The sequence below is a fragment of the Epinephelus lanceolatus genome, chromosome 21 (assembly GCF_041903045.1).
Source record: "Epinephelus lanceolatus isolate andai-2023 chromosome 21, ASM4190304v1, whole genome shotgun sequence".
Lineage (NCBI taxonomy): Eukaryota > Metazoa > Chordata > Actinopteri > Perciformes > Serranidae > Epinephelus > Epinephelus lanceolatus.
The window spans coordinates 8,288,253-8,302,621 of NC_135754.1; the positions used below are offsets into that span (position 1 = coordinate 8,288,253).

At 41.1% G+C, this 14,369-nt stretch overlaps 1 protein-coding gene across 1 annotated transcript in view; it reads right to left on the minus strand.

The window, feature by feature from the left end:
- The window catches only part of dnah9 (dynein, axonemal, heavy chain 9), a 202,293-nt gene that overhangs the window by 106,824 nt on the left and 81,100 nt on the right, over window positions 1–14,369 (minus strand). The window contains 10 exon segments of the mRNA XM_078163039.1: window positions 2,440–2,679; window positions 8,167–8,269; window positions 8,985–9,150; window positions 9,385–9,592; window positions 9,995–10,168; window positions 11,011–11,185; window positions 11,743–11,890; window positions 12,645–12,753; window positions 13,093–13,220; window positions 13,317–13,527. Of these exon segments, the coding sequence (XP_078019165.1) occupies window positions 2,440–2,679; window positions 8,167–8,269; window positions 8,985–9,150; window positions 9,385–9,592; window positions 9,995–10,168; window positions 11,011–11,185; window positions 11,743–11,890; window positions 12,645–12,753; window positions 13,093–13,220; window positions 13,317–13,527 (1,662 nt within the window).

Here is a 14,369-nt window from a genome sequence, read left to right on the forward strand (position 1 = left end):
TGAAATTAGAGGAAGCGTTTGTACTGTCTCACCAATACTTTCCCACTTCTGAAGGTGCAAAAGCACAGAGGCGCGGTGGGGGAATTACAGCTAAGGCAGAGCTGTGAGCTGCGAGGCTGCTCACCTCTTCCCAGCTGTCCTAAGGTGTTAGAGCCAGGAGCTGAATAAGTTAGATAGAAAAACTTCAAACAAGCTCCAGGAGTCCCTTTCTGGCTTTCTTTCTATTCTCTCTGTGGGTGGAGAGGAGGAACAGCAAGAGAGCTTTGACAGTGTTTTCTCTCTGTGGTTATTGGACGTCCAGTCAAGCTGCGCAGACCCCAAAACAAAACAAAGACTCTGACAAAACAGGTACAATGGCCTTTTCAAGCACTGGTTTCAAAGTGTTATGGTGCAGCTAAACTTTCTATTGCTTCATGGCTGTGATGTCAGTGATCAAGGGTTTATAAGGTGAGTCTTGGGGTCATCAGGGCTTGAGCTTAGGGATGGTAATTATGCTTAATCTTAAAGTGCAGAAGGCTCGAATCTGCAACAACTCATTACAATGGCTAAAACCCAGTAGACACACAGAAAATAAGGTTAATAATAAGATATTTCAAGACTTATCATTAAGGCCTCTATAAGCTTAAAGCAAAGTGGTGGTCTGACCATCTAACAGTGTCTGAAACCTTCCTCCGATGGCAAAAAACTTGATATTTGACATTTACACCGACATCATGCAGTGGTTGATCAGGTGTGCTGAGGTGTGAAAGTAGGCAGGGTTTGAACTTCCTTTTCAAGATCTCTTTTTAATTCTTCAAAAACTCCTTCTGGCACTCTGTGAACAACAGTGTCACCCTCATGCTGGCATTACAGGAAAAGTCATTACAATTCATTGTCATTATCTGAGCAACTGTTGTTGATGGATTGCCATGAAATTCAGTACAGACGTTCATGTTACTGTCAGGATGAATTGTAATAGCTTCAGTGATTCTCTGACCACCGACTACTGTTATTAGGAACTGTTGTATCAAGATTAACAGTTTGTGGAACAAGTTTCCCACTCAGGTGCTACTAAATGATTGTAATTGGCAGCGCAACAAGATAAACTGATTTAAAGAGCTCTAGTCAAATTTCATAAATTATTACTGCTGTGCCCAAGTGGCAGCATTCAAAGCTGTATGCCAGTAACTGCCACTTGTCCACTTGTGGCTGAGTCCAAAATTCAGTCAATTTCCATAGACCCATATTAAAATGTCTGACTTAACACCAGAAATAAACATGTTTACAGCCTGGTATAAATATCAGTTTTTGGTTCATGACATCTGTATGGGGACTGAATTTTTATTAAACTCATCCATTTACATTTTATTAAGTCTTAAATTTACCCATAATGAGGGGTGTGGCCACTGGGAGTTACAGGCTGTCTGCTAAGTGTCACGTCAGTCAGATCCACCCCTTTCTCCTCTAGAACTCCACCTTTTCGTCTGCATGTATACTTACCTTGGGTTATTTCTGGCTTAAAAAGTCCAAGATGGCGACCACCCACTGGTTTGTGGACCAATCCAAGATGGTCCACAAACCAGTGGGTGACATCACAGTGGCTATATCCATTATTTTTACACAGGCTGTGGTTTCGCCTTAATACAGCCTCACAGAGCTGCTAGCTAAGCTGCAGACTGTATGCTCCTTTGTGTTTAGTTGCCTGTCCTGATTATCTTCCTGTTGTCAGTCTCTGCCTGCACATTTGACCCAGCAGGCTCTGCTTTTAGCCTACTACAACCAAATCCTTTCACCTTACACAAAGTCATTTGATGCACTGTAATATAAAAAATATTTATTAGTGCAACATTAAAAAGATGAATATCAAAAAAGCATATGTATTTTGTACATTGTATAATAGTATCGTAAGAACTATGAGCTGCCTCTGTAAACTCAGATGGCATTATAAAATCTGAAGTTCCTATAGCTCAGTGGCTTAAAGCATTAATTATACAACGGAGTGAGTTAAATGAGAGAGCCTGCCCTCCATGAAACCGTGGAGGATTTTGACAGAAATATTGTCCCCGAAGCTTCTCCCTTGACAGCCTTCGTGCTCTGATATTATATTCATTTAAATACATTAAATCATCACTAACACCCGTGGAAGTGCAAATCCATTCTATTTTCTGTTACACTTATTTCAGACTTATTTCTAGCTTTCAGACCCAGCTCTTAAATCAATAATAATTTAGATGAGAAATTAGTGACAGAAGCCTGGCTCTTTCCACGTGGGAAGCAGAGCTGTTGAAACCGAGAGAATCAAGGCAAAAATATCTAACTCCTTGTTAAAAAGGAAAGAGGAGTGATAAGAAAAAGCATACAACTTTTTCAACTTCTGATATTTGACTGTAAAAAGATTAACCAGAGATCAGTCCTCTAAAAAGAATGTCTGTGTAGATACATCTTCTATCTATGTGTCACCTGGAATATGTTGGAGAGGTCTCGCAGGTTGAAGATGTAGTGGAACTTGACTGCAGTGGGGAGGAAGGTGGAGGACATGCGCTGGTGCAGGGCCAAGGCTAACTGGACCACAATGGGACAGCTCTTCTGCAGGGCTGCGCTGAAGCCCTCTCCTTTCAGGTGTTGAGACAGGATGGAAGTGTAGATAGTGCTCAGGGCCTCGGCTCCGGGAAAGGACAGGGCGAAGACAGAGAAGTGGCGCTATCGAGGTAGATAAAGCACAAACAAGGCAACAGTAAACATGTTGCTCACAAACGATGCAGTCAAACAAGGGTATGTCTTTTAATTTCAAATAAGACCATTTTTAAGTTTGACCTGTAATTATATATTCCTCTGAGTTTAGTGAGTACGTACAGTGCTGTATATTCAAGGAATGAGACAATACCAAATCCTCACTGCACAGTACTACCACATTAAAAAGTTCATGATATGATATTTATCAAGATATATGTAAAAACGAAGACAAACAATGACTTGAAAAAATGTCTTTTATGAAGAAAAAATCTAAAGTTGGTTTTCACCAATTTCTTGTTGGGTCTGAGCATCCTTCTGCCACGCCTTTTCCACCAAATTAGCCCTGGTTCTTGAACTGGTTCCATTCAGGGTTCTTGGAACCTTGGTGCTATCTAGGGAACTGTTTAATTATGGTTTGCCTGCACTTGCCATGTTGCAGATGGGTGAAGGAACATTTTTTAAAGAGTAACTAAACCCCAGGACACTTTCGCGACGAAAATTTCTTGCCTCTAGGTTCCTCTGTCCACAAAGATGAAGGCAGTCCAGAGCCACACCACTTGGAGCCGATGGTAGAGGTAGTTTGTATTGAGACAGCAGGGGCTGAGGCACCCAGGGCTGAGGACTTGGGGAGGCAGGAGAGGATGGGTGACGTCTCACGAACAGAACAATAACTGACAAGAACAATAACTAACTTTCTAAACTGAAAAATTGAAAAATAATCAACGAAGACATTCAGTGTCAGATTTATCATGCTGGATTTCATTTTTAAAATGTCTCCAAAACAGACACTGCAGTTCAAGGCTGGATTATAAAGATTCTGAAAGGGATACAATCTCATCAAGGCAGCACAATGGTTAGCCTCTGGGCAAAAAAGTCAGTCTTTGGCATGCAGTATTCCTGAGATCTTCAACGGTAACGTTATGTCATATAAGACATCAACAACCTCAGCTTTAACTTCTGTAGTGTCCAGTATGTTAGGTTTTTTCTCATCTGTGCTGTTTAACGCTTTGTGGTGCAACAGACTCACGCAGCTCAGCTGGAAAAGCTCTCTATCAGCGATACAGTAGGCAGTTTCTTTTCAGATAATGTTACATTAGACATCACATTTATTTTTCACTTGCCCAATCAGACAACTGCATGAGGCATTCCACTTGCCTGAACACAGAGTTTATTTGCCCCAGGCAAGCGTTAACATCAAGCCTTGATCATTTTCAACATGGAGAGATGGTAGACTGCAGTTATACTTGAATAACCATGTAATATCATGGCAGACATTTTTTTTATCGGGATATCACAAACTTTGATATATCCTTACATCCCTAGTATCAGCAGCTATGTTAATAGAAAACCATTAACCCCAGAGTTAACTTCCATAGTGTCCAGTATGTATGATTTTCCTCATCAGTCCTGCTCAAGGATTGATGGTGAGACAATCTTGTACATGCAGCTCAGCTGGGAAAACACTGCTTTGCAACACAGTACGTAGTTCATTATCAGATAATGTCACATACATAACACATACATAATACATTTATTTTTCACTTACACGATTGGACAACTGCACATAAGGCATTCCACGTGCCAAAGCACAAAGTTTACTAGCCCTAGTCAAACACTGATGTTAAGCCCTGACAATTTTTGACAAGGAGAAATAGTAGAACGCAGCTAGCAAAATAACCAAGTAATATAGTGGTAGATTTTGTCAGTCAGTCCCACATTGTTCATCGCAATATCCCAACATTCAATACATCATTACATCACTAGTATATCATAGTTTGAAGATCATTTACTGTATACTTGATTATAATAGTATTCCAGCTTCTGATAATTCTCTACTATCACACACTCGCATGCACACGCACACACACAAAAACAAAGTGTATTGTATTTTCATGTCCACTCAACTTGGAAGACAGTTTAGGACAAGCCTAATTTGCTTAATTGCTGCCAAAGGCTACAAAATCTATGAGCCCTGACGGGATTGGAAGCAGGACGGTTAAGGTGTGTGCTGATCACTGAATCAGTGAGCTTCAAAGGTGGTCAGTGGATACGGACAATGTCCCTAAATTACCTTATGTAATTAAAATGACTATTACCACCCTGCGGCTTTAATGTCAGTCCCAAAGAAAGCTAAGTGTCAATGTCAATGGCAACCTAACTGTGGATCAAATACTCTTTTACTTAAAACGCAGCCAAGGTGTTAAGTTCTAACTAGTCATCTCCTAGAATAAGTACAGGAGCGCCCGTATCACCTGTTCTGTACACTTTGCACACAAACAAATGGAAGTCCCCTCAGCCACATCAACGTTTTCATGACTCAGCATTGTTAGGTTTTTGAAAATTCAATGGTTGATGTGTATTTTGAGAAAGTAAACGTTATCAGGTGGTGCGAGGATAACTATACTTCCATGTTCCATGTTAAAAAAACAGGGGACATGGTAAACTAGTTGAAAGAGTCTCATGTTTAAAAACCCAGGAATAGGAATTGATGCTGGCCATAATCTAAACTTTCATGTCCTTCAACTTTTTACATGTCAGTATTACAAAGTGTTTGACTTGGCGTTGAACAGACATCAGAAGAACAGCTTTATAGTGACCTTATTTTACATAAGATACACTCTGAGTTGAGTTATAAAGGCAGAATATTACAACGTGAGATCAAAGCTACGAGACTGAAGCATTCCTTTGTTCCTGCTGCTGTCACAGCATTTAACAGCCACAGTCATCTGTGCAATCAACACTTGCTGCCACTGCTCAACCGTTTGCACATCTCTCATTTTGTCCTCAGATTTAATAGTGTATATTAAACACTTCAACACATTTGGTTACACTTTATTTTTCATAATTAAATCTTTTTGTCGTCACTTTTGTCCGTGTGTGTGTGTGTGTGTGTGTGTGTGTGTGTGAGGTAGAGAGTGTGCCCATGTCCATATGTGTGTGAGCGTGAGCAGATCAGAAAAGAGCATGTACAGACAGGAGCACTGTATTTCATGTATTCTCATCTTTTGTACTATTTTGACTCCTGAGACAATGAAGTTAAATTTGATTATGAATATATGTCATACAATATATTTTGTTATGACCCACATTTAACTCTGAGCTATATAAATTCACACAACAAATGAACTGAATTACTGTCACAGTAATTGTAGATGAATGTAGGAAGTAATACTCATCGTCTGTGTTCAGACTGCAGGCCAATATGATTTGTTTCTCAAAACTGATCAGGAAGACAGACTGTCTGCACTATTCCCAAGTGGTCAGATTGGATTTATGCATCCAGACATATCTGCATGGGTTGCTGTGGTAATGACGTTGCCATCAGTAACAATGTAGACACTGGTTGATGCAGCTTTTCAACGTATAAGCTTGAGAAATGGAGGTCAATCATTTTCGCCCTCCAAGCAATCATGCTGTCAGCTCCTGATGCTGAAATCGTCTGTCGTCGCCTGCCCACATACTGTTCATACCAGAAACCTGATCTGTTCTACAAATGTCTAAAGATGGTTGGAGTTTGGCGTTGACGCCAACCATGGTTAGGGCAAGGACATCCCATTGGTGAGGGGAAAGGACCTGAGCCGTATCAGGTTTCTGTTACAGATCTTTTAGCGACAGTCCTTTACAGTGCTCTGCTTGTAGCAGCATGGATTCTGCTCAGCACTCAGTACATTTGAGGTTGTCATTTGTAGTGATGCGATTGATGCAAAAGTCACTTTGAAATCAGACTCGAGCAGCCACGGCAATTGCATTTCAAACCACCTCCAAATGTGGTTTGGATATGAATTGCAAAAATTGCATTTCATGTTTTTTTGCTACCCAGACTTTCTAAAATTAATCTAGATTTGCCAAATAGATTTGGGCTGCCAGCCTGTCCCACATTCTGACCAATGTGACTCTTGTACCCACAGTTACAACAACGACTGTTTGTACAAATGGCTTAATGACCCAATGTACTGTATGTTTATGCTCCCCTGACAAGTGACACTGTGCAGGCATGTTAATGACTGTTCCCTCCCACCAGTAAATGCAGAAGTAGCAGTATGTTGTTACAAAAAAAGCATCTTTATTGGATGAATGCTTGGGCGTACAGACTGTGCGACTTTAATGCAGAGACCATGATTTGCATCCCAAACAGTCAAAGCTGGTTTCTCGAAACCATGAGAGCGATCTTTGCTCCATCCATCAAGGGTAAGGCTGGAAATATTTTGTATTTGTCTAATTGTCAACAAATCCCACTAACAAGTATTGTGTGTATATCCAAAGCCTGATATATATTCTTCCCCTGCACCACAGAGCTCCATCATTGTCCAAAAAGCACTAAAAACCCATCAGTGAGCCACACTGTTGCACTGGGTGACATGTTCCTTCATTACCACGAACACACACACACTGTAGATTATTTTGAGCCAGTCCAACAAACACTGTCCGGCTGTCACAAATACTCATAAGAGCACCAAATGTGCATTAATCCACTGCTAAAAACAGTATCCAGCAAATGCAATGTTTCCTCCTGTTTCATAAAATCTACAATGCCAAGCTGTTTTAAATGAAACTTAACTGTAGATTTGTGATTTGTTTAAAAAGACTTAGATCTTTAGAAGGAGCAATGCACTTGTGGAAAAAAAGCCATAGTTAAAGTGGGAAAGTTTAAAAGTATGGAGATATGGATCAAAACATGGTTTAGGCCTTTTGATGTGATTTGTAGAATTAAAAAAAATTTAACTTGATGGCAGCCTTATCCCTTAAAAAAGTGGATTTAACTGCCTAAACATAACCAGACCTTAATCACTGTGGGAGTCCTGACAATAATTTGTAATTTTGTAATTCTGATATGAGAAGTCGTTAATATGCAAACAATAATATCATTTTAGTCAGTTCTGTGTAGATGTCACGCAGTGCAACCGGTATTCACATACCACAGTGGCTTGGTTCAAAAACACATGAACAATTACTGTGGCATCCAACTTTTACCACTGTGTTTTTCTTTTTTCCAAAGTCTTGCTTAATCACATGAGTCTGATTTCTTGCACCAACATATGCACAAACAAATGAACAAGCAAATAATGTGCCACCACCCTCAGGCAAACCGATGTCATTTCCTAAATGCTGAAAGTTAATGTTGAGACTTTTTGTTAAAATTTCATCTAAATCCAATCAACTGTGCTTAAATGGCTGAAACGAATGAACGAGCACATGAACAAACAAATTCAGAGAAAACAAACAATGTAATGATGCAAAGTTTTGCCCAAAAAATACAAATGAATAAAAAAATCAATGTAGAGAGGCACAACATGTCACCTAATCTAATAATAGAGGGCAAATATAAAGAAAAATTATCTATGATATCATGTGCAAGTGGAGTTAGTGCACATGTAACCTCTGCAGTGTTGCATAACCAGTGGTACACAATGTGCTGTGAGGACATGCTGTATGTGTGTAATTGTGTGTGTGTACCTGCAGTCGTGGATTGATGGTGAAGCTGCCGGCTGTGGGGTTCATGCAGGACACGTATTGAACGCTGTGTATTTCCTTCAGAAGCAGCTTATTACGGTCATACCTGGGAGTGTACACACACACACGCACGCACGCACGCACGCACGCACACACATAGGCGGACAACAGGCAGAAGAAAAACATTATTTAACAGTCTTGAATGCACACAGACACCAACACACATGCACATACATTCCCCGATATAGACGCCTCAGCTCCCACTTAAGCTGGCGTAGCTCAGTAGCATCCTCCTTCCTCTCAATTTCATACCTGAAATCCTCCCAGCATATCTCTAATGGGCTGACCGTGTCTAAGCCAGTCAGCCTGTGTCTGACGCAGTGGAACCATGTTCAGAATGGCCTCACTGTGTCAGAGAGATGAGCAACAAAATCCTTTTAAGGGGAATCATACAACCCTGCACTCACATTTGACTTTTGACTCATAAAAGTTGTAGCATATTGATACTGAGGCAGGGATCTGTCTGAATACTAAAGACAATTTCAGTAGAATTATTAGGGTATTACACCTATCAGCTGCTGGCACTCTATTATCTGAATTATCCTTTATTATGTTAATACCTTGAGAAATTGCCTGAAACTGTCCATCATTTAAGCAATTAAAGTGAGGAACACTCCAACTGCTTATGTGATACTTTCTAGAAATCACCTTGAAATACACAGTCTATGCATAATGTCTCCCTCTTTAAACAGCACAGGCTTGTACTTGTGTTTGCTCATACATACATATTGCATTGCCGCATGTAAATGACAGAACCCTACCAGTGGTTGTAGTCCATGTGTTGGCGTATGAGTGTGTGAGGTTGCACTGTTCCATATGCATCCACCTCGGGCATATTCATGTCGTCTATGAAGTAGATCAGTCTTCTGCTGCCTGGAGGTCCGTAGTTGCGCCCTGCTTTCTTCTCAAGGGGCTTTTCCAACACAGCTGTGTAGGAGAGGAACAGAAGAGCAGACAGCAGACACATTGGAGGGAGGAGGGAAGTAAGGAAAAAAGAAAGGAGGGAGGAAGGGAAATTAACAAAGAAAGATGTAACTGAATGGCCATATTTATGCAGTAGTTTAGAGGAAAAGAGTCGCAGGTCAGTGTGGAGACATTTGATTATACTGGAAGAGCACAAAGCCATTCAAAAAGAAAATAGTTTCCATGCATGGCTCCTACCTTGGAGCATAGCAGACGTGGTGTAATAGTTGAAGGGGACATTTTTAATCATGTATTTCTCTGCATCCAGTGATCCCAGTTTGTCCCCAACCAAAACAGACTTTCCTGTCCCTGCATTCCCCACCAGCATGACGGGCCGACGACATTCCAGAAGGCGGTCCATGAAGTAACGAACCCGAATGGTCTCTGTAGTGTGGACCAGACATGCCTGCACATGGAAAACAAACATGCATATGTATATTAAACATACAAAAATATGGTATCTGCACAATCCCTGTTAAGGCATTAATATACTACAGGGTATTAGTGCTGCAACTAAGGATTATTTTGAAAACTAATAATGCCTAAAATATTTGTTTCTAATAATCAATTAATAGCTTTACCTGTAAAATGTGGATATGAATGAAAATACTTATCACAAGGTCCCAGATCTAACATGAACTTTGTCAAAGATAGTCAACATACAATGACAATAAAATGTCTTTTCAAAGTGTTAATCAATTATCAAAATATTGTTATGTAATTTAAGAATAAGCCAAGCAAATAAAATCTGTGTATTCCCACCAAATACTTGCAAACAGCTTGCATACTCTGAAACAACCTGTTGTACCTGCAGAGGTGTATCTGTGTCCATCTCAAACTTGGGCACCATCTTGGACCAGGGTTCAAACTTCTTGCTCTCGGGGTCGATGTAGTAATCAAACACAGTGCCCTGGGATGGGAATTTAATGGTTTTGAACTCGGCCACCCACCACTTGCTGAACTCCACTCTGTAGTCGACCAGCTGCACTCACACAGAGAACACACGCAGAGACACAGAGGGTAGGCGAGCGGTCAATACTCTAAAATGACTTCCTCTCTGCTTTTTCTCCCCCATACAGTAGCTATGGATCTGCGCGTTTGATTTACACTGGTGTGAATACAAACCAGAGGACAAATAAATGGCAACAACATAGAGATACAGCTACAGCAGTTGAAGGGGAGAAAATGAGAGATGGCAGGCCCATCTATCCATCTGTCTGATTTAGACAGTGGAGTAGCCTCATCACCTACTGGCTGGCAGTTCCTCGCCTTCCTCTGTGCCTCCCCACCCCTTGGTACCTGTCTCCTCTATTCACTACCAACTCTCCAGTCAATAAAACCACTTAGCATTTAAATGCATCTGTGATGGGAAAATAAAGTGGAGTACATTTGTACCGAGGGGAGAGCAGTTTTATCCCATAACTTAGATGGACGCGCTTACTGTACAGCGCTAACTGGATTGCTTAGCAACTGCTCTCCATGGCTCTCCTGCTGATTTAAATTCAGCCAGCCTGTGTGTTGTTGAGCAGGAATGGAGTCCACTTCATTTTCAGATGGGGATCTCTGCCTTTTCACAAACCTGCCATTTCTTCAACTGAAAATAACTTTCAAATGACTTCTCATAAATAGAGACACAAAGTTGAGTTGCGTAAGAGCCACCGGGGCTTGAATAATAGCAAGGAATGCCCATAATGCAAGTGCAAAAAAGGAGTTATGAGCAGAGAAAAAAAAATCATTCAGCTGTTTCAGTTGCATCTTATTCTTTTTCCCTCTTTATGCAACCACTTAGTAAGCGTCTCACATGCCCAGAGGCCCACGCAGTACCTGGTCCTGGAACATGGCTCCCCCAAAGGCCCAGACAGCAGCAAAGACAAAATAGAGCTCATAAAGTTCCTTGGCACAGTCTGGTGGGGTGTTTTCTGGTGTCAGCAGACACTCCAGCAAGTAGCACAGCATCTGGACCATGCTCTGCTCAGGGATAGGGATGATCTTCTTAAACCTGAGCAAAGACAGACACATTACATCACTGGATTCAAGCATTACCACTGACTTCTGTTCCTCATTAAGCACTTAAATAGCTAGTGTGCTGAAATAAGAAAATAATTTATGGTTTTATTTTGCATTGAAGCTAGCCTTTTATAAAAGATTGAACAGAGAAGCTGCTTTGGACAAAATGAAATTCAGTTTGTTGTTTACAAATCTATAAGCTCTGTGGCACGGTGGGACTGTACAGTGGTGCATTCTCTGGATTTATTGGCCTCACAGTGAGGACAAAATATTCCTCCTCTCTGTCTCCCTCCTCTGCTTCCTGTTTTTGTTGTCTGCTCCAATAGCAGTGGTGATGGAGGTGTTGGAGGAGGCGAGTGGTCCTGTACAATAGAATGCAGGATGGAATCCAATTCTTCTGAGTCAGACGCTGTTTGCTAATATCCAACACGCCCACTTTTGCACAGTCCCTCCCCATGTTATCTCACATCTCGACATCCTGCGTCAACCAGATATCACTGTGAGAATGTCATTTGACAGTGACACAGAGCTGCTGAGGAGCCGTGTTACCTTGATCTGAGGCCATCCAGGCAAGAGGGGAGGTACTTGTCAAACAATATGGTCAGGTTGGCTTTCTCTGATTGGACCTCCCGCCTGTCGATCCAGCTCGTCACTGGCGGGTTCCAGCCCAGGTCTGCTGGGTTTATGTAAAGGATGCCTAGACAGAAAACAAGGAATAGAACACACATGGTGATTACAGTAGCTGCAACCATGGCTGGATTCATCCATTGTGGGTCCCCAGGGCATAAAATGTGTTGTTGGACCCCCTTTAATCCCCGGACAACATGTGCAATGTCAAGTGAGGGCAGACTATGCATGGCTGCTCCATTATTTAACCAACGTGGGCACTTAATGACAGATTACACTCACACTCTTTTGGTCTTGGGAGTATATTGGGATTTGACACACAGCATATGCATTATGAAACCTATGACTTACACTTAAGATTACAGAAAGAAAAGAGAGAAGAGTGCTGGACTAAATGGGATACCAACAGATTCTCATCCCAGCTTGTCAAATATTGGCACATTTTATAATTCAATTATTTATGCAAGCAGTGGGATATCTAACACATATTAGATGAAGAAAGCTACAGCTCTTCATAACTAAAAGTTATTTTAAAATTAAACAATACATTGATTTGCCCTACTGTTCAAGAACATGGTTCTTCCTGTATGTTTGTCCCTTATATGAATTGCCAAGACACAGGGGGCCTGACGCTTGCATTGGAACTTTATGTACAGTATATCATCCTTTGTAGGTGAGTGGCCATGGTTGACACATTTACTGTGTTATAAAACAAAATAATAAAGTATATATTAGAAATGGAAAATAAATCCAAAATACAAGCCTAATATTGTCATAAAGGCCAAAGTAAAAGAATGAGATGAAGAAAGAAAAGCAAGGACTACCTGCTCTAGATACTGTAGCGGGGGTAGCAGTACGAAGGTGGCTGATCTCAAACACCAGCCTCATGGTAGGGTTCAGAGGGATCCGCTCATTACTGGCCAGAGTCAGCACCTAACAGAAGCAGACAGCATATTTCCAAACAGTGCACGTAGATATGACTGAAGAAGAATGTGTTCTTTGTGCCTTTTACACCGTCTTAGCCTGGATTATGCCACCTGCTATCAGCTCTTTCCACTATTCTTAGCATTACATGCACACACTGTCATTTATCCTCTCATCCGCAGAGTACAAATAGTTTACAACTCTCTCGCATCAGTGATGAGTCAACCACATATTTTCATATCTGAATGCTGATTTAGTAACAGTGAAAATGTGTAACCTTCGTCATTTTGATACTGAATAAAAGACTCCACACAGTTATACACACTCACACGCTCAACTTGCTCACACCTTGTTGTCATCCATGACTGTGTTGAGTGACTCAATCCACATTGGGTCAATGTCTCCATCCAAAACAATCCACTTAGGTCCGCTGTGACTGACATTCGCCAGTTCACGCATTATACTAGAGAACAGGCCTGTAAAGAAGGGGTTGACATTTTGGATTTTTTTGACTCAGGTTATTGGACACTTTGTACTAATCAAACAACGTTTCTGCAAGACTCTGTAATCACCATCTTTCCATTCTCTGGTTGCCGGGTTAATGATGCCAAAGAGCTCATCATTGGTCACAGCCTTTGGGTTGAGGTCCGCCCACACAGGTCTGCGCTTCATGTTCTGATAAGTCCTTTGGAGTGACCTCATCACCTGGCTCTTCCCAGTGCCTGCGTTCCCGATCACAAACACAGAGTGACGCACTGCCAGCAGCTCCTCCAGCTGCACCACCTAACACACACATACAGAATGAAATGTTATATTATCCTTTGTTTACACGTGAAGGACACTGAAGACATGGTATACACATAAACACTGACCCTTTTACAGGATAATGTAGAATTTCATGGGCCACTACACTGAGCCACTCAGTCTACAACATCTTTGTTGTTAATGTTGTGGTTTATGGTGAATATAAAGTGATGCAGAATGACAGCGTAGTGTGATGCACTGCAGTGCAGCGCAGCAGCTTAGTACACTGTTCACAGATGACAATAAATGACAGCAGTGGTCTTCTGGAAGGACAGATATCTGCACCCTCATTATTCTGTGTTTGCACATTTAAAGGGCCACTCCACGAATTTGAAACAACAGTCCACTTGTCATTGGGACTAGCAGTTAGTGGTTGTATAATGTCTGTGAAGAGCACAAGAGTTCAATACTGAATCAATGAAAAAGACTGTGAAATATATAAACAAATATAACAGTACAATAAATAGTAAATACAGACACGTTTTTTTTTTGTCTGTATCTATTATATAAATATGAGTGATGAATAATACCGTTCATTTTCCAAATACAGCTACATATTATGAGATGTTACTGTTTTGTTTCAATTAATGTAATAAAGTCACTTTTCATCACAAAGTCAGTCAGTTCGTCAGTCAGACCAGAAACAGTCTTGTGATTTGCTGTGTGCTCATAGTGGAAAAGCGGCAAAATGAAGTATACTCAGAACAGTCAATTCACAAAGAATGGATTGCGGCTGCTGATGGCACCATGAATTGTGCATCACTTGCGACTGCTATCTGCCGTGTCGAGGACTTATTCACAGAAGAAATTATGCTAATGAT